This window comes from Phodopus roborovskii, unplaced genomic scaffold (assembly GCF_943737965.1).
Source record: "Phodopus roborovskii unplaced genomic scaffold, PHOROB, whole genome shotgun sequence".
NCBI lineage: Eukaryota > Metazoa > Chordata > Mammalia > Rodentia > Cricetidae > Phodopus > Phodopus roborovskii.
Genome location: NW_026126433.1, coordinates 51,400,059 through 51,423,072, shown reverse-complemented (window position 1 = coordinate 51,423,072; position 23,014 = coordinate 51,400,059). Strand labels below are relative to the sequence as shown.

Below are 23,014 nucleotides of genomic sequence, written 5' to 3'. Positions count from 1 at the left end.
CCAAACCGTGCTTCCTGAGTCTGGCACAGAGAGACATTTCAGACTGCATTGTTCTTGCTCTTCACACTGTAAAGCACTGACCTAGACCTGCTAACCCTGTAGTAGCATCCTTGCCTTCCACTCAGTAGAGGCCAGGAGCACCCACCTACCAGAATGTCTGCAGTTATGGTCAGAAGCCGCTTGAGTCACATGGGTGGGTGGGGGTTGCCCCCCCCCAGTTGAGAACCCCTGCTTTAAACCATTCACAGCACAGGCAGATACTAAGCCCTCCCAGTATTCATTCTGGAAGCATGTTGTCTACACATGAGTTGCAACTCAGGAACTCTCCCTCAACAAAATGGCGGCACCAGTCACCAACAAGGGCTCTATTCCAAATGCTCGCCCAGCATTAACTCAATAAACCCTCCCAGGTAAATCAGAGTTTTAGATATGTATCACATGTTATTCTAGTATAAGTTTGTCTCGGGTGATATTTGAGGGCTGCGCACACTAAAACCACACTTTTTTTTTTTTTCCTTTGCTTGAAATTCAGATTTAACCTGGATGGCTGGTTTTTGGTTTTGTTTTCCAAATTGCACTAATAACTGTCCCGTAACGGCAGAGCCTTAGAATCTCTGCTCTGCCCATGAGTGATTAGCTTTAACTCATGGGGTTACATCATTGCGCTTCTACGGGACTCAGTTTCTCATCTATAAGATGGGTACACTGGCAGCCACTTCTTCAGAATCGCGCGTGTTGCCATGCCCAGAGCCTGCAGAACTGTTAGGAACCAGGGCCGGTGAGTAGCAACTGGGTTATGCTCACAGTGCTATTGACTCATCCGATGTTTTCCGGGCAGTCTTTGCTGAGTTTCGCCCACCCTTGCTGGCTGGGGTTTGAGTTTCAACTTTTCCACCCCAATTTGCGATGAGTTCCTCCCCCCCCCCTCCCCGCTATCGGGCCACGCCAGCCATCCCGGGAAGCGTCCGAAGGTGGCAGCAGCGGGGCCCCGCAGTCAGTCCTCCACGATTGGCCTGGCGCTGTGCAGGTCGCGCTGTGCTGGCTGCGTCCGGGACCAAGCCTCGAGCAGGCCGGGAGAAGCGGAGGCCACACCCCGCGGCCCAGGCGCTTCCCGCCGGTGAATCATCGCCTGCAGCAGCGGCTCGGCTCCTGCAGTCTGCTGCAGCGCCCCGGGCCCGGCCGCACCCCAGCCGAGTACAGCGCTCCGCGCCTCCGCGAGCCCTCTCCCTGTGCCGAGAGCCGGTCCGATTGGTACCATGGCGGGCATTGCAATCAAACTGGCCAAGGACCGCGAGGCGGCCGAGGGCCTGGGGTCGCACGAGAGAGCCGTCAAGTACCTCAACCAGGACTACGAGATGCTGCGGAACGAGTGCCTGGAGGCCGGGACGCTCTTCCAGGACCCTTCCTTCCCCGCCCTGCCGTCCTCTCTGGGCTTCAAAGAGTTGGGGCCCTACTCCAGCAAAACTAGGGGCATCGAATGGAAGCGGCCCACGGTAGGAAGCGCTCGGGGACCGGGCGGGGCCGGGAAAGGCTGCAGTGGAAGGCTGCGAGCGGGACTCGGTGGTGCTGGCTCGGTAGCCCTGGCTGGGTAGTGCTGGCTCGGTAGTGCTCCATGATTGCTGCTAAAGGGACTCCAGATGCAGGCTGTGGCCCACCCAGTGGACCTGCCCTCAGCTGGCCCAGAGCTTTTCGCAGGACAGGATCCCAAATCCCACTAGCGGGCACGCCCTGGAGGCCGCCTTTGGCTTCACAAAGCCTCCGGGACACACGCCGCTGGGATGAAACTTTTATTGGACTGTAGTGGCCTTAACCACTAGAGGAGGGGTCCAAGGTCTGCTGTGGTTGTGGTGGTGTTGGGGTTCCGAGTAGGGTAGAAGACTCTGGACTGCTCGGGGAGGCAAGTGAGGGCACAGCCTGGCGCTGGCTTACATAGGTGGCCACAAGTATCTGTGATGGTTGGATTTATCCAGTTTGCATCTTATTTATTTCTCAAAGTGTAACTAGCGGGACCCTCCCACCCCATATTTCCCGGGGCAACTTAACAAAGAATTGAAAGGCTCCAAGGATCCTGATGCTACTTTGCTGGCCCAGAGTCCTCAACTGGGAACCTTTGTCCCACTCCCAAATGCTCTTGTGCCAACCCTCAGGGTCTCAGCCCTTAAGCTCTCCCTGTTCCCTTGTAGTTTCAGCCCCCAGTGGAAGCCCTGCTGGCCCTCATCCCATGGAACCCTCACTAGGCTCCTCCAGGGAGCCTAGAGGAAATCTAGATCCCTGTTAGGACACTGTTAGGACATTCATGCCCTGCTTCCATACTCTTGATCTTCCCAGGCTACTTTTGCTACCCTGGATCCAGCTCAAGATCTAGAAAGTACCCTAGGATAGTCAGGTACTCAACAGCCCCAAGAATCACATAAAATCAGGTGCTTGGTAATGTATGCCTATAATCCCAGCACTTCGGAGGTGAAGACAGCAGGATCAGCAGTTCAAAGCTGGGGGCCACTGAGATGGCTCAGTGAGTAAGGGCATTGGCTGCTAAGCTTAATGGTCAATCTATCCCAGAACCCATGTGGAAAGAGAACCAATTCCCCAAAATTGTCCTCTGACCTCCACATGCACACTGTGGCACACATGTGGACTCCTGCAGGCACACACACACACACACACACACACACACACACACTAAATTAATAATAACAAAAATAACAATAATAATAGACAAAAGGTCAAAGCCAGCCTGGGCCACATGATAACTTGGCTCAAATTAAAAAGATAAATAAAAAAGAAAACCAGAAAAGTCTCCGTAGAGCCGGATCCTATGCACCTGGGTGCCCTGGGTGAGTCACAGTTCTCTGTTCCTCACCTCAGCTGGGCGTGGCAGTACACACCTTGGTCCCAGCCCTCGGGACACTCCATGGCTTTGGCTGTTTAGTGAATTCGAGGCCAATCTGAACTACAAAATGTGACTTGTATCAAATTAAATGAATAAGATAAGAAGGAAACAAGCGAGGCTTCTGTTTCCTCTCTTGTCCAGCACACTAGGGGCAGCTGCCACAGCTGCTTTGGTTTCCCAGAGACACCCCGTTCTTTTCTCTTGCCCTTCTCACCTGCCAGGCATGCTCTGCCCCCACCCCAAGTCTAGCCCATTTACATTCTTTGGGACTTTGTCACAAGTCTCCTCCCCAAAGAGTCTTTCCTGGCCATTCTTAGCAGACCTTCTCCACCCTGTTCTCTGCCCTGTACTAATTTCTGCCCTGATATTCTCACCCTGAATCAATGCAGTCACATATGTTTTCTTGTTCTGCAGAGCTGGTGTGTGTCCTTTGCCCTTGTGGTCTCAGAGTCTCACCAGAGAATTGTCCCTTCTGGATATTCACTCATGCATCCATTCATAAAGTGCTTATTCTAGGCCAGGCATCGAGACACCCATGAACAACCAAAACAAAACAAAACAAACAAAAAAACAAAGTCACTGACTATTTGGAAAATGGATGGATGGATGGATGGATGGATGGATGGATGAATGAATGAATGAAGGAACAATCATTGTGAGCCTTGAATGATATCCTTGCTGGGGAAGTGATTCACAAGCAGGAGAATATGTGCTTTACATTTGTATGTGGTTTTACTACTTACTCTCTATCCTAGTTTCATCTCTGTGGCAATGATAAAACACCCTGATCAAAAGTGACAGGAGGGATGAAAGGGTTCATCGGGCTTACAATTCCAGGCTCCAGCACATCATTACTGATGGAAGTCAGAGCAGGGACTCCAGCTGTACATGAGCTCCACAGTCAAGCACAGAGATGATCAAATGCCACATGTTATTTGCTTGTACCTGGCTTTCATCTGTTCTGTATAGACTCCCCTGCCTAGAGAATGGTGCCACCCACAATGGGCTAGGTCTTCCTACACCAATTAGCACTCAAAACAATCCCTCACTGACAGAACCATGGGCCAACCAGATCTGGATAATTCTTTGAAACAATTCTGCATGACTCTAGGTGGAGGCAAGATGACATTTAAAAACGCCCCTCTACATACACCCTTTCTGTCAACCTTCCATTCAGTCAATGAACACTTATTGAATGCCTATTATATTCCAGGCAGTATGCTTAGCGTCTGTCTCTGAGGGCCAAACAGAAGGGAACAGGCGATAGCGCCTGTGGCCTTCTGGGTTGGATACAGAGATCTAGAGCCCCTTCAGGGAAACTGCCTAGGGCTGGCAGGCCATGCATCACACAACCATTCTACAGTTGGGGAAACAAGCTCGGGAATGTCAAATCTGCTCAAAGCAAAATAGGAGTGGAGCCAGGGCTGGGCTAGCTGCCCTCTGTCCCCACCTGTCTTGTCAGATCCTGGTGGGGACAGGCAATGGGACCAAAAGAAAAAAAAAAAAGTACACACTGGATGCATTAGCCAGTCATTGGAGACAGGAAAAGAGCAATGCCAGTGGACAGTATGGGGTTGGAACCAGGCAAAGTGAAGTGTGTGTGTGTTTCAATCATTTAAGAAGGATGTGTAAATGACAGGAAGAGGAGAGGGAGAGGGAGGGAGAAAAGGAAGAAGAGGGAGAGAGAGGGAGGGAACTGTTCAGCCATGGGCAACTTGAGTTTTTTAGAGGTTGAGTCATGAGATGAAGGGATCAAAGATGACTTCCAGAGAAAGAATGAAACAACCCATGAGGAAGAGAAAGCAATCTAGGGAGGGGGCGTGCTGCTAACTCTTCCTGAGAGGATGTCATAAGAGACGAGCAAGAGAGACGAGAGAACACGACCACAACCATACTGAGGGCAGGGGCCAGTGCCAGGCCACAGTGAGGAGTGCATGGCATCACCCAAGCCTGGCACATCAGGTCCTCCCAGCTGTCATTTATAGAGTACTTGGCAAGGCCATCAATGTTCATCTCACCTGACCCCGATGACAGTCTCTGTGAGTGGTACATTTGTCTACAAACCCATTTGACAGATGCAGATCACGCTGCGGGGCATCCAGTAACCCACCAACATCCTAGAGCCTATGCAATAAATGGCAGCACCAAGATGCTAGCTTGCTTATTAGAATCCAAGGCCCGAGTCTTCCCCTCCTCTCTTCTACTGCTACAAGGCTACATCAGTGTTTAATTCCAGGCTCCACAGGCTGTGGCCAGTTTTCTCAAGTATCTTTGGGCTGTGAAGTCTGAACTTTGGCTTCTCTGGAGACTCTGAGGCAGTTTCTGAAGTGTGATTGGTAGCCCCAACCTGAAATGGGAGCTTGGTCCCTGGATAAGTAGTGTGAGCCCAGGCCACACCACCCCAGGGTTAAGTGCTTGCCTGGCGGTTCTTAGGAAAAGTTGGCTTCCCTGCCTGGGCAGAAGTGCTTTCTCACCATCCCTTCAACCTCCAGGCAGACTGATGGGGAAGCCGGAAGGGAGCATGCTCTGTGAGCTGGTGTGGTGCCGGGAGGCTGCCAGGATGGTCCAAGATTAGCACCAGCTCTCACCCAGGGAAGACCTCTGTAGACAGAAGTGTGCCAGGGGACAACTCTGTGCAGATGTGGTGCTCCTACAAACCAACATCTCTGAGTGAAAAGCAGCTCGGATTTGGGCCCTGACTTCCTTTGTGGCTTTTGGGTGGAGCTCTTCAGAATCGAGAAACACATTCAGGGGGCTGCTGGAGGGGGAACAACCCCCAGAAGAGGCACGGGGTGGGGTGGGGTGGGGTTAGCAGCAAACAGCAGGAGCAGACAGTTTGCACTTGAGCCCAGTGAGTTCAAATCCCAAGGGTCTCTACCACTTGGGAGCCACGAAGTTTGAACAATCACTTTACTTCCTGAGCTGCTACACACACACACACACACACACACACACACACACACACACCACGAGGAGCTGACACTACCCCGAGTTCCTCAAAAGGCTGCAAGAGATAAGGCTCCATGCAGTGTCTGCACAGCAGGTGCAGGGTGCATGAATTCTCCAAGTTCTGTGAGAACTCCGAAGGGCTGGATCCAGTCCCCTGTCCCCAAGAAGCATGTGTATTAGAAAGATGGAGGAGTGGGTGGTACATGCCTTTAATCCCAGCACTCGGGAGGCAGAGGCCTGGTCTATAGAAAGATGGAGGAGTAACCATGAATGCCACACAGGTCTAGTAACCATGAATGCCACAAAGACTCCAGGATGGGACTCAAAGGGAAGAGTGGAGCTAAGTGAGGAGGAAAGGCTTCCTCGTGTAGGGGAGGAAGAAGAGACTTGAAATATGAATGGTTTGGAAAGGGTAGGCAAAGGAGGAATGCCATGTAAGCCCAACCACTTGCATGCAGGCTCAGAAGAGAAGGTGCCAGAATGGTGGGCAGGGGGCACTTAGCATGGAGGGTCTCAAAACCTGGCAGAGGAAGCTGGATGCACTCACTGCCCTTGGTAATGGAGCCAACTGCATGTTAGAAGGGATCCACCCCCCACATTAGGGCCAATGGAACAGGGTCAGATGGGTAGCACAGAGGCCTGACTATAGAACTCTCCTCAGAGCAGAGCAGCATGAGGAGGAGGGGCTGGAGGGCCCACAGGGAACTGGGGCTCCTGCCTGCTGTTGCTGACCATGCCCTGTGGGTTTGTTTCCAGGAGATCTGCTCTGACCCCCAGTTCATTATTGGAGGAGCCACTCGCACAGACATCTGCCAAGGAGCCTTGGGTAAGTAGTGGGGTCTGGGGCAAGCTGTGTCATGTCAACTGCAAGTTCTGTGGCTTCTATTCTTGATCTGTGTGGTGACTTCCATTTCCAGAAGCTCCCCGAACCTCTGGCCTCCTGGGGATATCCCCCAGCCAGTCACAATGCTAAGATGGAAGTTCTGTGAGGTCCAAGGCAGGCCCCCAAGAGGAGGCAGTGACTCAGTGTGACAGAAGGGGAAATCTCACAGCTTAGAGGAAGTGGGGAACACCAGGGCCAGCCTTGCAGGCAGCTAGCTCCCTGCAGGCTCACCATGGAAAGCAGTCAGGGCTGTGAACACTCACACAATTGTAATGTTCATGTAATTCAAACTAACCCAAGCATCAATCAAGATTGGGAGGGCCATGGATTAGGGCTCCAGGTTCCCCCACTTCATTCTGGAGTTTCCCAGGCCTCTCTGAAGAAGTCTCAGCAGGGAGACACTACCCTCTTTTTTCCTACGCATAATAAACATGGGCCTATAATTATTGGAGTAGATTATTTGCTCTGATAAACCAGAAGCCTCAACTGGCTTCCCAAACAAGTCCACTGTAACAGAACCAACCAGCTAGAATTCATCACCTTCCCATGCCCTCTTCACAGGGCTTCTGATCTCTTAATTATGGCAGCACTATTTACTAAGCCAGTCACTCAACCATGCTTGCCCACCCTCCAAGATACCCCTGGTGACTTATTTTACAAATGAGCACGCTAAAGCCAAACTGTAGCCAGAGAAGAGGTCTGGTGTACAGACACATCTGGTCTGACCCCAGCACTAGTGTGCTAAGTACCAAGGTGACCTCCCTAGAAAGAGGCCGGCAAAAATGTCACCTGGTGGGGGATATCATAGCCTGTGAAAATCCTCAGGACAGGACAACCTGTAGGGCAAACAGGATCCAGACCTGTTGGAACACGGCTATGCTGAGTGCAGATTCCTAAAATGCCAGGGAGTTTTCTCACCTGCAGAAAACAGGCCTCCCCGCTCTGCTCTCTCCCCAGGAAAGAGCAGACTAGTATCCCAGCAGCATAAGGTGAGTGTGCTGTGAGAACAAGCCTCTGACTCAAGAAAGTGGAGATGAGAAGGCTGGACGTTGATTATGACAACCTGGGGGTTTTTGAGAGATCTAGAAAAAGCAGCAGCTCCTAACACCACTTGTAGCCTAAACAGTGACTTCAAAAGTCGGAACACATAGTAAGCACCCAAGTTAAGTCCCATTTTAACTCCACCAGGCAGTTTAGGGAGGGGCCATTAGGTTAAACTCCTGGAAGAAATTGTTTGCTATATGTCCAGAACTGAATGAAAAAAAAAAAAAAACAAGAAATATAAACCTTCCTAGACTTTCTTGGTCATTGATCTAATGTTTAAAGTCTTTGAAGGTCCCAGATTAGCCGTTTCTCTTGGTTGTTTATTCTGGAAGATTCTAATGAGACTGTGGGTGGCGAAATGTGGTCTGCTGAACTCTCTCCCTTTCTTTGGCTTCTGGGCATGAGGTCCTAAAGGGGTGGTAACATCCCCAAGTCCCAAAAGGCTCAGAACTGACAGAGTGGGGTTGTGGCAGAGACAGAAGCTCAGAAGGGTTGGTGACAACATCCCCAAGTCCCAAAAGTCAGAAGCAACAAAGAAGGGCTGTGGCAGAGACTCTGGCTTCAGTAATGTCAGTAGATAGGGAACTTGGCCCAGGCATCACTTGGAACCCCAATCTTCCCAAACTGCAGAGGGAAGGAATGTAAATAAGGTGACATTGGAACCCACTGAGATGTGGCATCCAGTCCTCTAAAGCTGTTCTTGCTGGAACAATGGTAGAACACTTGACCAGCACCCATGAATGAAGTCCTAGGTTCAAGTGGCAGCAACCAATCAATCAATAAAATCAAGCCATTCCCTGTTCATGGTTAGCAGTTCCCCACTCCTTGATCTGGTGTGTGAGCAATAATTATTATCACCTGAGAAACAGTGTGTGACTCAGGCAACATTGGTTTTGTTTGTTTTGGTTTCATTATCATATGTAACCATCCCAAGTAGATATATTTTAAAAGACATGTATTTATTTTATGTTTGTAAGTGCTCTATCTGTAAATATGACTTTATGCCAGAAGAGGGCATCAGATTCCACTAGAGATGGTTGTGAGCCACCATATGGGTGCTGGGAATTTAACCCAGGACCTCTGGAAGAGCAACCAGTGCTCTTAACTGCTGAGCCATCTCTCCAGCCCCCGAGTAGATACTTTTATGCCTGCTACACAGCTATGAAAATGGAAGTTTAAAGAGAGAAGGGTCCATATAAGGCTGCCCTGACCTTTGCCTGAGCCCCGGTCTGATGCCAGGTCCTATGCTCACTTTAGAACCCCACACAGAGTCTGAATCCACAGTGCTGAGCTGAGCAAGGATGGTCCATTTTCTCCATTTGTGCCTCCTACCCCAAATGCATTCACTGACCCAGTGAGCCTGCGCGGACGGCATCCTTAGACTTGTGCACATCCCAGCATCGGTTCACATCTTTTACTGTGCTGCCCTGAAGTTCTTTACTCGCATTCTCACCTGTTTTGGTAGAAGGCTTAGCTTCCAAATGGTTCGAACCGTGTGTGCGTGCACGCACCCACACAGCATACAGAGGTGTTCCCACCATGAGCCACCTGCACTGCAGAACGTGGCTGGGCCAGGCATCGACTCAGCAGAGAACAATCTACCCTTCCTCAAGGAAGGCTGGATATGAAAGACTGAGTCTCAGCCAGACTGGCCCAGAGAGAGATCAGACGCTCTGTAACTGCTGACAGTGACTGAGCCTGTGCCCAGCGGCCTCTGGCATCCATCGTGAGTGTAAGGTCCCTGCTGCTGCCACAGCTGTTCAAACCGACGACCTGTGCTGTCTGGGCCCTTGAAGTGAGTCTCTTTGCCTTCATCTGGCTACCAGAAGACCCACCAAGAGGTGTCTGGCCACAGCCTCCTAGTGTTTCCCTCGTGGGAGAGGCAGAAGGGCGACAGCTCAATGGGAAACGTGCACCCGAAGGTGGAGTTTCCAGTCTTATGCCCTCCACCACTTACTTAGTAGACTTTATGATCTTGGGCAGGCCACCCAACTTTGGAGATCGTTAGTTTTCCCTTCTGTAATAATGGGAATACAAAAAGTCTCCCCCCGCCGAGTTAACAACGGTTCAACTTAGCCTTCTTCAACTTTGCAATGTTGGGTAGCACACACACACAGGCAGCAGAAACCACACTTTGGATTTTGTTCTTTTCCTGACTAATAACTTGCATTCTAGAACTCAGTCACAAATGCCGGAGGGTGATAGTGAACTACAGGTTAAGTCAACGATTTAATGATGAGAGGAAATATATGGTGTTCTGGGGACACTCAGCTGCATGTGTTAAATTACATGAGACATTCAACATTTTGTAATAAAGTAGCCTTGTGTTGGGGGACTTTGCCCACCTGTGGGTAATGTAAGTGCTCTGGGGACATTTAAGGGAAACTAGGCTTTGTATTCATTGTGTGCATGAGCATTTGTGCATGCTTGAGCACTCATGTGCACGAACACACACACACACATGCAATGGATTTGTTGGGATGTGATTCATGGTGGATGCCTTACTTTCCCTGTTTCTATGGAAAAACAAAAACCAAAATGAACAAACCAAACCCTTATTAAAAACAACTTAAGGGTGAAAGCGTTGATTTTAGCTCACAGTTCAAGAATACAGAACATAGTGCTGGAGCCAAAGTGGCAGGAGCTGTGGGCAATGGTCATGCCATGTCCACAGACAGGAACAAAGAGTAACAAACGCAAGCTGCTGTCCAGCTCTGTTTATACAGTTACACAGCTCAGGATACCAAGCAGGCAATGGTGGGTGAGTTTTCTCACTTCAGTATAATCTAGATAACCCCCAGAGGCCTATCTTCTAGGTGGTCCTAAAGTCTGTCAAGTTGACAGTTAACTTTAACCATCCCAGTAGGCCAAAGAGCATCTATGATGAAAATACATGAGGGCTAGAGGAAAGTGAGTGTAACGTAGGGGCCAGAGTTAGCACACTGGAGAATCCTAAAGAAGTTGAAGGGGGTATGGACCATAATGGAGCCCAGCAAGTCACCAGGGAGAGATAAGTTGGGTTAGCAGCAGAGTGTTTGCCCTTTGAAGAGCTCAGGGTGCATGTGCCAAGGTGGGAAAGGCGTGCCCAAGTCTGGAGTAGTCAGAAGCTGGAAATGGGGGAGAAGGAAGCAAATTGGGGCAGATGCTCACTCTTCACTTTGTGAGTTGAACTTTCAAATATTCTAAACAACTAAAAAAACGAAAGATTTTAAGTCTGAAAGTAAATCATTAAAGAAAATATCTGGAACTCACAATGTAGCTCAGGCAGGCTGTTGACTGGAGACCTACATGCTGGGTTCCTGTTCTCCACTTAGTACATTGTATAAAAAGGAGGATTGGTTAGCTTAACCCACTGAAGTATCCAACACCCATTTCCTAGTTACTGTCTTAAAAAAAAACAAAAAAACAAAAACAACACATGTCATTATTATCATTATTATTGTTGTTGTATGTTTGAGACAGCATCTTGCTGTGTAGCCCAGACTGGCCTTAAACTTGCAGCAATCCTCCTGCCTCAGCTTCCTGAGTGCTGAGATTACAGATGTGCCCCACCATGCCCAGTTTTATACTCCAGATGCTAGGATTATAGATTGTGCCACCATGCCTGGACTTCTTACTTATTTATTTGTTTTAAAAGGTTTGCTATGTAGCCCAGGCCTAGAACTCGTATTTATCCCACCCTTAAACTTGCAAACCTCTTGCCTCAGTCTTCTGGGTGTTGAGCTTACAGGAGTACCCTCATTCCTGGCTTAAAATGTTAAGTTTTTAATTCTTTACACACACACACACACACACACACACACACACACACACACACACGGGTTTCTGCACCTCTCTCTCTCTCTCTGTGGTGTGTGTGTGTGTGTGTGTGTGTGTGTGTGTGTGTACACCTTGTTCATGCAGTGCTCAAGGAGGCCAGGGAAGGTACTGGAGTTACATGGTGTGAACCACTTTGTAGGTACTGGAATCAAACCACTTAACTGCCTTAACTACTGAGTAAGCCATCTCTCCAACCTCCAAACATGTAAATTTTAAAATTCACCTTTATAATAGGCATTCTTTCACATTTTAATAAACTTGGAGCTTTTTAGAATAATTTTAGACTTATAGAAAACCAAGGAAGCAGTGCAGAGATTTCCTATACCCCAGAACTAGTTTCCAGCCTTATGACCACCTCTCATGAGTGTGTACATTTGCCACTGTTGATGAACCAGTATTGGTGCATGCTCCTAATGCCACATTGCATCACAGTCATGTCTCCCAGGGCGCCTCTCCAACTGTGATGTCCTTTCTTGTTTGTGTTGAACTTGACAGTTTCAAAGAGTATCAGCCAAGAATGGTGTATGATGGTCTTCTCTTGGAATTTGCAGATGCCTCTTTCAAAATAATGTATGGTAGTGGGTGCCTGTCATCTAGCACTCAGAAGACTGAGGCAGGAGGATTGCTGGTTCAAGGTTTGCCTGAACTGTGTAGCAAGACCTTATCTCAGAAACACACTAAATTAACAATAAGAATAAAAGATGATTAAAAATAAGACAATGACCAGAAAATGGGTGTAGGCTGGTTTAATGAAGACAGTGAATCCACCCTTCTCTCTTCACGGTCCTTCACTCCCAGCCCCAGCTCTAGCCCCACCCCACCCTCCTGCTCCATCACCCCACCCCCAGAGAGGCCCCTCCCGGAACACTTTAGTATCTATGAGTCATGGCTTCCGCAGCTTCCTTTCTGCTGCAAACTCTTGCCCAGCTCTCTCCAGAGGCTGCTGTCTGCTTCCCAGCTGTCTAAGGCAGCAGAAACAGGCCTCCAGTGAAGTGCTGGCCTCTTTGGCCCAGAGACTCTGTCTTGCCCTGGCTGGTCCCTGGCTTTGCCATCAGACTGCAAGGCCACAGACTCATGTGATAGCTAGTTCTGTGCTTGGCCGTGGAAGTTAAGAGTGGTGGGAATCCATCAGAGCTTCTAGCTCGCCTCAGGCTGTCCTCTGAAGACCCCAGCATGCCCAGTGGGTAGTAGGTTCTAGGTCTATAGATCAGGATATGACCTTTGGTTTGTCTGGGTATTCCCTCAACTTTCCCACCAGCTCTCTGTGGCTGGGAGCCACACCACACTCCTGTACGGCTTCAATCATCTCATGTCCAAGAAGAAAGAGCTAGGTTAGATTTTCCTAAGGCCCACACTTGCAACATTTTGTGATTTTAAAATTCCTCACCTCAACTATGCTTGGGAGCAGACTCCAGAGTCAAAGGAGCCCTTACTCTGCTGCAGCTCCTAACAGTGTTAGCTCCGGGGAGGCTCCTATATGCGGCTCTGGCAGTAAGGACTTCATATCCACATGCAGTGGGGTCCTGTCCAGATCACTACGTGGATTGGGAGCCCCAGGAGGAGGTTGGTCCATGCTGCCTCTGACTTACCTGAAAGCAGGTGACCTAGAAGGCAGTTGTGCAATGAGTCAGGCTAGACCAGCACTGTCCCAAAGAGCACTTAGCAATGATGCAAGTGTCCAGCTGCACTGCCCAATATGGTAGCCACCAGTCACGTGGCTGAGCAACACTCGAAACTTGAGGAATGCAGCTAAGGAACCGAATCCGGTGTTTTGTTTTGTGAAATGGGTTCTCACTCCATGGCTTGGGCTAGCCTTGAACTCAAGGAGCTCTTCCTGCCTCAATTTCCCATGTACTGGGATTATAGATGTGCACTGGTGGAAGAAATGAAATTGTAGGTTTTATTTAAATGTAGCTAAGTGTGACAGTGGCAGGGGATAGTGCAGCAGAGGGCGGGGCTTTGGGGTCCAGCCTCCTGTCCATCCTTTACTCTCTGTCATGACATGATTCTTACATCAGCCAGGCAAGGCACACATGTCAGTAAGCATCTAAAAACATCAGGGTGAGCGGGAGGACTTGGGTGCCCAATGGTTAGAGGCTAGCCACTCACTCTGTCACTTTGAACAGCTAGAGCACTCTTCCATGAAATGGTTGTAACAATTGTGAAAGTGAAATGGAATAACTTATAGACGCCAGGCATGCAAGAGGCTGAGGCATGGTACAGGTTTAATAAAATCTCTGGGGACAGTGTGCCCAAAGGGAGTATGCCTGCATGGGTTCAGCCTTAGCACTTAGCTCGGGGACCATGGTGTCAGAGAGGGGTGTGACCGAGAAGGTAGTACTGGGGAAAGTTCTAGCACATTGAAGTTGTGATGATCACAACTTCCTGCTGTCTTCTTCCCAAGGACAGAGGCCCATTAGCACCACACGGTCAGGGCTCCTGCACCACGTGGCCTGGGCTCTGGTGCTTGCCTCCAACACCCTGGGTATGTCAGTCATCGGTTTCCAGTTACCCATCTGTGAAATGGGAACAATGAGAACATTTTAATCCTTTTCCCTTTCCCCACACAATAGAGCATCTTGAGACACCTGACTCTGAGGTGTTCTTGAGACCAGAGCCTCTGGGGGTTCCTCCATTCCTCTAAAGGCAATAGTCTCGTCTGGCCAACCTTCACTCAAGTGTTTCTCCTACATGCTGTTGCCTCAGCTCAGTTCCCTTCCATCCCTCTGGGCCCTGCGGGAGGGGAGGAAAGGGCTGCTGCTCAAGAGCAGGAACTTCCAGCAGCAACGGCCCTCCTCTCTCCACTTCTCTCTCCTGGGGGTGTAGGAAGGACACAGTAAGCTGGGGAAGGGGTGGTTTGGGTGCCTGATGGGGTAGAGGTGGATGGGAAAGCAGCCTGAGTACCAGGAGGGAAAAAAAAAAAAAAAAAAAGAATCCTACATCAGATAGTGACCATCCGGGCTGCAGGGAGCAAGGTAAAGGAAATCTGGAGAAGCTATATTCCATTTTTCCACGACAACTGAGGAAGGAAGGGGGCTTTAAAGGCTTCCTGGTGACCAGGTAGACTCGAGAGTATGAAAGCCTTGAAGCCTTGCAGCCTCATTCCCTCCCCTCTCTGCAGGGTCTCCCCAGCAGGAGAGAGAAAAATGGAAATGGATGATGTTGATGAGGAGGAGTTGGAGGCCTCATGCTGATGAGGAGGAGTTGGGTAGAGTGCAGGGTTCCTCCTCCCCAAGTTTAACGGAAATGACAGGATCACACATGTGTTGGGAACTCCCATTTGTGGACGCCTTTCTGGCCTGCTGCCAGGCTGTGGAATGCGTAACAGGAGGGAAGGCCCAGAGTGACTTATCATCACCGTGTCACAGGCCTGGCTCTGGGCTGGGTGTTTCCTCCAAAGCAGTGGCTCTCCTGTCATATATCCTGCATACCAGATATTTACATTGCAATTTATAACAGTAGCAAAATTACACTTATGAATTAAAAAATGAGGAACTGAATTAAAGGGTCGCAGCAATAGGAAGTTGAGAACCACTGCTCTAGAGAAACCCACAAGCCATCTCCAGAGGGTCCTTACGTTGAATCATTGTCCTTCTCATCCCTTTTGAAGTTGAGATCTTCAGCTATCGGAGAACCAAGGCCCCCTCCCTCTCTGGGCTGCCTAGGACAGGAGAGCAGCCTGCCCCTTCCTTACAAGGTATCAGATGGGCTGGAGACGGAAGGCGGAAATGTAGCTAGGAGCTGCTTCCACAATCTTTATCACTCATTCATCCAGCTGTGGGCAAGCAAGGCAAGGAAGGGGGCCACCACAGGAATGAGCCACAAAACCAGCTGGACTGGAAGCAGGCTTCCTCCTGGGTGCCACTCTTGACATTGGGACAGAGAATTCCTCATGGTTCATGCATATCCAGCCACATCCTGGGCCTCTATCCGTCACATGACACAAGCGCTCCCTCCCTTAGATTGTTGGTAAAAGTATGTTGTGAGCCCTGAGAATATCCCTGGTGTGGGGAGGATGAAAAACGCCCCAGGCAGAGTCACCAGCAGAGGCATGAAGGGAGAGATGTGGACGCCCCGTAGGCTCTCGGGCACCAGGCCACAGAATGCCACATTGGAAGTCTGGGATGCTGAGGTGGCCAGCAAGAAGGATCCCCCAGATGGGTGGCAGTGATCGATGGTGGCTGCTAAATCAGATTAACCAAGGAAGACTAAGGATCCAGCAACATCGCAGCCGGGGCCAGCTTACAGGGAGTTCAGCATTGTTGGGATATTTGAGCATGTGGGAGAGGAGCACCAGGCTTCCCGTCAGCACTGGGAGGAGCCTCACAATGGAGGAGGTGGGGAGACTGAGTTTCTGCCAGGCCTATCTATGTGCCTGTCAGTTTCCCACCTCTGGGCCCGTTCTAAACCACTCTTCAGAAGTGTGTGTGGACACATCTCAGGTCCAGGGTGCCCTGTGGCCTGCAGAGTGGCTGGTTGCCCTGGGCATCCCAATATTGGACAACCCTTAGAGACTCGGTCAGCCGCTGTAGCTAAACTTCAAGTGCTGCACTGTGCCCGGAGCTAACAAGCTGGGACAGGCTGGTGTCAGAATGTGAAGGGGAAGGGGCCTCCGTCTCAGGCCCCAGTTCAGATTCCAGACCTGCTCTGGGTGTCTGACCCAGTCTCTCCAGGCTTGGCCTGTCACTGACCTTTCTAGCCTGGGCTGTGCCTACTCCCCATCCATGCCGTTGGCCCTTCCCTCTCCCACTCAATGGAGAAAGTGTTCCCACCGCCTCTCAGTCAGTCCCAGCTCCCTGCTCTGCTAAGCCCACTCTTGGGCCCCACTCTCCCCGGCCCAGGCTGGTGCTTGGCATCATCACCGGGATCCAGTTTCCATGGCTGTCCTTGCTGGCTGTGAGCCAGCTGCCCAAGTGCCTTGGCACAGCCTGAGGCTAGAATGGAGGTAGAAGAGTGATGCCACCCTCCTGCTCGAATGCATGGGGCAGAGGACAGGAAGAACCACAAGAGAGTTAAGCACGAATGAGGAAAGTAACCCTGAAAACCTGTGAGAAGAACTAAGACAAGGGAAAGGCTTCCAGGAGCAGTGTAGAAGGCTGGGCTGGGTCCCGTCTCTCTTTCCTGAACGTAAGCACCACCTTGGCCTGTGTTTGGAGTTTATGAATGATAGGTTTCTTCCCTCCCTGGCCTTGTAACTCACCCATGGCAGGGCTCAGCAGTGGGTGGCCAGACTCTATCCACGGGCCTCTGGTGTGGCAAAGCTATGCAGAGCCCAGCAAGTCCTGGGTTCCCTGGAGTGCTCTCCCAGGCTGCTTCACCTTCCTGTTTGGGAAGAAAAGATGTTGATGGCTGAAGGGAATAAAAGAGAAAACACCCAGCAAATGTTCCATCTCCCCCTTGGTAACTCCTCCACCAGCTGCAAATATGATGAGTAACTCAGCCACAGACGTTTCCCACAGTGATGCAGGTGACTCTGGTCTGGACACGAGGCTGCCACTCAGGGCACAGACATCAAGAACACAGCTCTGGAAATTTACTACATGACTCTGAAAGAATTTATCTTTTCAGAAGAGGGTTTGTAGTTTAAAGGAACCATTCATAAGGCCTGGCCTAAGGGAGGGTCTGGGCACAGCCTGTACCAACAGGGACCTGTCCTGCAGGCTTGGGTGTGCAGAGAAGGCCATGAGTTCGAGGGGTGCTCATAGCAGCCAGAGCAACCAAAACAATGAGCCTTTTCATCCAGGTAGACTAAGTGAGCCCCTGAGACTGAGGCAAGCAAATTAAAGCAGAGAAAGTCTGAATTTGAAATGCCCGAGGGCCCATGTATAGAAGTGACTTGAAGGTCTCCTTGTCTCAGGTACCCAGACTAGAGAGGAAATCACTGAGTAGTTGAAGAATGGGTAAATCAAGACGTGGGCGCTGGTCTGCCTAATGAGTTGGCTGTAGAACACACAGTGAGGGCATGGGAAGGAAAGGGATAGCACATCCATGGACTCGGGAAGGAGGAGGCTGGCTCCTGAGAGCCTTCCAGCCATGTGTTCTGTCAGGGGGCCAAGCAGAGAAGGGACCTCAGGTCTAGCTTCAGAAGGAGTGAAGAGGAACTCAGTTTCCCCCTGAAGAATTAGGGTTCTCTTGACCTCAGGGTTGACCTCAGTGCTGACCTTGACCTCCGTACTGAACCTGACCTCCATTGCTGACCATGATCTCCCTGCTGACCTTCACCTCTGTGATACTTTCCATTTGTTTTGGACTCCAGCACTTTCTGCAATTTCAGAAACTTCCAAAGGATCAGCACACCACCATCCCTTCCCTTCTCACCTGCACCTCAGTCACAATCTCTATCCCCCCCGCCCCAACCCCTTCTGCCCGCTTCACATCTTCCAGAACAAAATTGCCAAAGGTGGCTAAGGCTTGCACATGAGGAAAATAAAGACAGCAAAGTTTACCCAATATTAAGTGGCAGCATCAGGACCCAGATCTAGGTTTCTGCAGCAATGTATGTCTCTGTCTGCCTCTGGTGGGCCTCCTGGGTCACATCTGAGGGCTTTCCCTCTCTTGCTTAGCTTCCTCGCCATCCAAGCTGCCTCTCTACCATGACTGTCCAAGGCTCTCAGGTCACAAGCTCACCGTCAGCCATCAGGTCCAGTCTGTTTGCCTCCTATTAGCAGGTGGGACACAGTGGTGCTAGGACAATGAGAGGGATGGGTCACACCCAGGGAAGGAAAATCCACAGGAAATGAGAGCCTGGGCCAAGGAACGAAGTGAGCCACAGCTACAGGGGAGAGAGAGTAAAGAAGCTAGAGCCTTGAGAGGGTGGTGTGGAAGATTATGTTGTCTTCTGGTGCTGACAAACAGGTATGTAAAACATGCCAGAGAGTGAAAAACTAGAAAAAAGAACCAGGTAGGCCGGCTCTCTAAGGGAAGAGGCATGCACTCTGCCTGCAGCAAACACACCCTGGACAGGACCCTGGAGGAACCCAGCAGAAGACAGGATTTCTCGGTGCCTCCCCAAGCAAAAGACAGAGGGGCCAGGCTGGCTGTGAGACCCTCATCCACTCCCCTGACCCCAGTAATTTCCTTTCAGAGCTGGCTCTAGCCTCCAGAACCCTGCATCCCCCGTCTTCCTCAGATTGTCCGTCATTTTACCTCAGAGTTGGTAACCCAACGCTTCCCTCTGCATTGGTATATGTAGCCCAAGTCTGGTCTTTCTATGTGGAACCAGAGTATCTGTCTTTTATCACATATGTGGAACCATATCACAACAATGAAGTCCAGAGGGAGTAGAGGTTGCAGTGGGGGGACACAGGAGGCCCCTGCAGCTTGGGTTCTGATGTTTTAGTGTCTTCCCAATGGTGTTGGACCGACTGATTTGGGGCAGCCTGGGTGACAGACTGGCATTCTGTGAACAGTGGCCACAGGCAGCTTAGTAACCTCTGGGCTAACTGTGACATGTTCAGCAGCTGCCAGCTTCCACCCCTGGGAGGCATAGGCTTGGGGACTCTCATGAGTGATAAGTGCTACAGTGACCCCTCTCTGACCCTTGTCCCACTCATGTCCAGGGTGCTGGACAGAGGCCAGTATGAGGCAGACCAGAGATGGTATGTCACAGTTGTACAGTAGCCAAGGCAGAATTTATTTGTATTTACATGAGCCTCTCCTCATTCCCAGCGAGCACAACAGTGCAAACACAGACAGTATAAAACAGAGTAGCCTTTAAAGGAAAACAAGCAACTTAAAGAAAATACAGTCCAGAGGTAGACAGATTACAGACAACTGTAACCTCTGATTTTGGTGGTAGTGGGAGGGGGGAGGATTACTGTAAATTTGAGGTCAGCCTAGGCTATTAGTGAGTTCCAGGCTAGCCTGAGCTGCAGACTTAGAGATTGGGACCTGTCCTAATAGAAAAGAGAGAGAGATCCAGAAGGAAGAAGGAACCCAACCCAGAGGAGAAATGGGTTCTGTCAAAGGCTCTTGGGCTGTAGCAGATGGACCTGTGTTGAGTGAGGGTCTTTGGGCTCCCTGGCCAGCCTAAGCAGTGCAGTGAGAAGCCCTGTCTCAAAAGGCAGAGTGGAGGCACCTAAGGAATGGCTCCTGAGGGTAAACTGCATACACACACACACACATGCACACGCGCACACGCATGCACACATGCACGCATGCACACGTGCTCACACACACAGCTTCCTGCTCTTATACATGTACATACGCATGAACGCACACAGGTACCAACTACCTGTTCATATGTGTGCACCCCTGAACGCATGTACACACATCAGGTTTTCTTTTTTCCATTAACTGTGTCTTCATTTTTCTAATGAGCTTGGCCTTCTGCTCTCCATATGCTTTGTAGAAATGTGACCTTGATCTAGGTCTGAATAAGGTTTATTTTTCATGTTTTCTTATGTTTTCATTGTTTTATTTTTTGTGACTTTCACCATGCAATTCCTTTACTTTGACACAGCTAATTTTATTATTTTAGATTTAAGTATTGTTAACTTATGGTTTTAAAACTTCATGGCTTCTGATTACAATTAGATAGCCAATCTCCTCTCTAAGATTGTAATAGAATTCTCCCACTTTCTCTTCTAGAATTATTCATGGGTTCCTATACATACTATATTAAATATTGCCATAATATAAACATTATGATATAAAAATACATAAATAAGAGAACAAATTATATAAGTGGATAGTTTACCATAGTTATGAATGTATAAATGTGTATAAATATAAATTTAAGCTGCATAATGATTGTTTATATATGAATATTAAACCATTTATCATTTATTCTGTTTTTTAGAAGTATTTATCCGTGGGGGGGTGCACAAGTGGAGGTCAGAGGACAACTTGCAAGAGTCGGTTCTCTCCTTGTACCATGTGGGTTCTGGGGATCAAACCCAGGCCTTAGGGACAAAAGCCTCTGCCTGCAGATCTGTCTCACAGCCCTGCTCTTTGGCTCCTGGTTTCAGAGATTTTTACCGTGGTCTCCTTGTCACTTAGCTCTGTTGCTTAGGGGGATTTGAGGCAGAAAGGCAGCATGGCAGGGAGCATGTGGTAGGCATGACTCCAAGGGCCTGGGGTGCTCTTCCACCTAAGTCCCCAAGTGCTAGAATTACAGGCCTCTTTTTGATAATGTTTTCTGGCTGTGCCTCATGCTTAATGATCCTTATAAACCTGGGTGTCAACTAGGTTCCAATTTTTATGTTTTTATTGGGACCATATTGTTTATAGACCAATTTAAGAGGAAAAGACATTTTTGTGATAATGAACCTTTATAACTGAGAATATGGGCTTCTTTTAAAAATGATTGTCTCCGCCAGCACAGGCAGGCTCCTGTACATCTTTGGGGTTGATAGTAAAAACCAACAGCTGCCCATGGCTCTTTCCTCCCTGGATTCCAACCTGCAGGTCTGGGGCCATTGCCAGAATTCTAACTAACACCCGGAGTGGGTCCTGTAGCACATCACCACAAGAAAGCTGCCTTCAGAGGAACCAAGAAAAACATACCCTGGTCTCTGGTCTCCAGGACCCCACTGGCTAAACTACAACAGCAGCCACCACCCCTGGGTCTACTGGTGAGGGGCCTCCTAAGCAGGGAACAGGTTGGAGGGTATAAACTAAACACAGAGTCAGGCAGAGGGTGTTGACCAGGGGCTCAGCCTCTGCCCAGGAATTCCAACTCCAGAGACTAGTGTTTCTGTGTTGAGATAAAGAGAGTAATTTGGAGAGCCAAAAATAGTCCACAGGAAATGAAGCATAAACATGCTGTGTACCTGTGAAACAACAACAATAATTTCCAGGGGAGGAGGACTGGGGTTTGGGTCATTCAAAGTATACCTCAAAGAGACAGCCCTCCCCCTCCAAGAGTGCGCCAAGCTTACTGGCCACCTCACCCTCCCTCCCACCAGTTTCTTCGGTGATGACTGCAGAGCAGAGCCAAAACAACCCCCATGAGGATTGCCATGCTCAAGTCTTGAGTCTCTTACAGGTATAGGTTAAAATCTGCACATTTTTTTTCTCAGGCTCCAGCCATGTGGTGGCCACATTCCAGGGGCCTCCACCCCTGGTCCCTAAAGGCATCCTTTAGGGTGCTCCTGGAGGTAAAACTGATTAGTCATATGTCCCTTTGTAGCATTTGAGTTAACTTGGTTGTTAGCCCCTTCCAAAATAGCCAGCTGGCTTATTACCCACCCAGGTTGTAATTGCACCAAGCAAGTTTTGCTGAGAAGGAACCCCAGGGACATCTCCAACTAGGGCACCTGTCAGTCATTTGGATTGCCCAGAAGGAAAGTGTTTCCATAAAATGTTTTACAGAAGGTGGATTCTGAGCTTGGTGGGGAAAATCAGAAGTGGTTGATAAAGTCATATGGCTGGTGTCCTGAGGGCAAACGTTCCCACAAATATGGGTCTTACAAGTGGAGTGGGTACACTCTCCAGAGACTTACTCAGGCCACCTCTCAAGGACTAAAGTCCTCAGGGACTCTGGGTGACTCTGGAAGTGACAACACCATCCTGTTTGCAAAGCTGAGCATGAAGGGTGTACATGAAAGAGATTAAATGAACAGACAGCGGTAGCTGGGACCTGTGGGTGAGCCACTGCACACACTGAAACCTGTTTCAGCAATGAAATAGGATGTGGATATTTACCCTGCACTGTTTAATGACCATGAAAGGACACGACACTGTGAGAATAGATGCAAACACTTAGACAAGCCTGGCACTTGGTAGCCTTTGGGCATGGCAGCTGCACAGTTGTTGCATAGAAATGGGTGCCAAGAAAGCGAATATGAATCAGTATTTTAAAAAAATGGGTATGGAGCTTCCCCATGTATTTAAGAATATTCTGCTGAGGGGGATGAGGGAGGAAGAAGGAATCAAATATGAGACAGGGTTTCAAGTGTTTCCACTTTACTAAAAACCAACATATTCTTCTCCTGGCCTCTAAGGTTCCCTCACTGGACTTTAGAATGTGAAAAAATGAATGTGTGACTATAAGGTTTATATGATTTGAACAGGGTGTGCTGGGGCACATCTGTAAGCCCACCACATAGAAGCCTGGAGCAAGAGAACTTTGAGTTCTTGGGTAGCCTGTGCTACATAGTGAAACCTTGTTTCAGCAAACCTAAAATGCACACCATCTGTTTCCTCTTGCCTTGGCTATTATCTTAGTGTCACTTTCTTGGCTCTGTGATGATAATCTTTCATGTTGTCTTGGCGAATTGCCTTGCACTGAAGAGGTAGGTTTTCATATTTCATAAATGTGGTGGTCTGCATAAATAATAGTAACATGGGCTAGTGTATTTGGATGCTTAGTCACTAGTGAGTGGCAGTATTTGAAAGGATTAGGAGGTGTGGCCTTGGTGGAGGAAGTGTGGGAAGTGTGACACTGGGGGTGGGAGCCAGAACCAGTCTCTCTCTCTCTGTCTCTC

General features: G+C 49.4%; 1 protein-coding gene across 1 annotated transcript in view; it reads left to right on the top strand.

Moving 5' to 3' along the window:
- The first annotated feature begins 1,199 nt into the window (after positions 1–1,199).
- The window catches only part of Capn2 (calpain 2), a 48,458-nt gene continuing 26,643 nt past the window's right edge, over positions 1,200–23,014 (top strand). The window contains exons 1-2 of the mRNA XM_051186483.1: positions 1,200–1,493; positions 6,596–6,665. Of these exons, the coding sequence (XP_051042440.1) occupies positions 1,257–1,493; positions 6,596–6,665 (307 nt within the window). The 5' untranslated portion in view covers positions 1,200–1,256. The remainder of the gene's footprint in view (positions 1,494–6,595; positions 6,666–23,014) is intronic.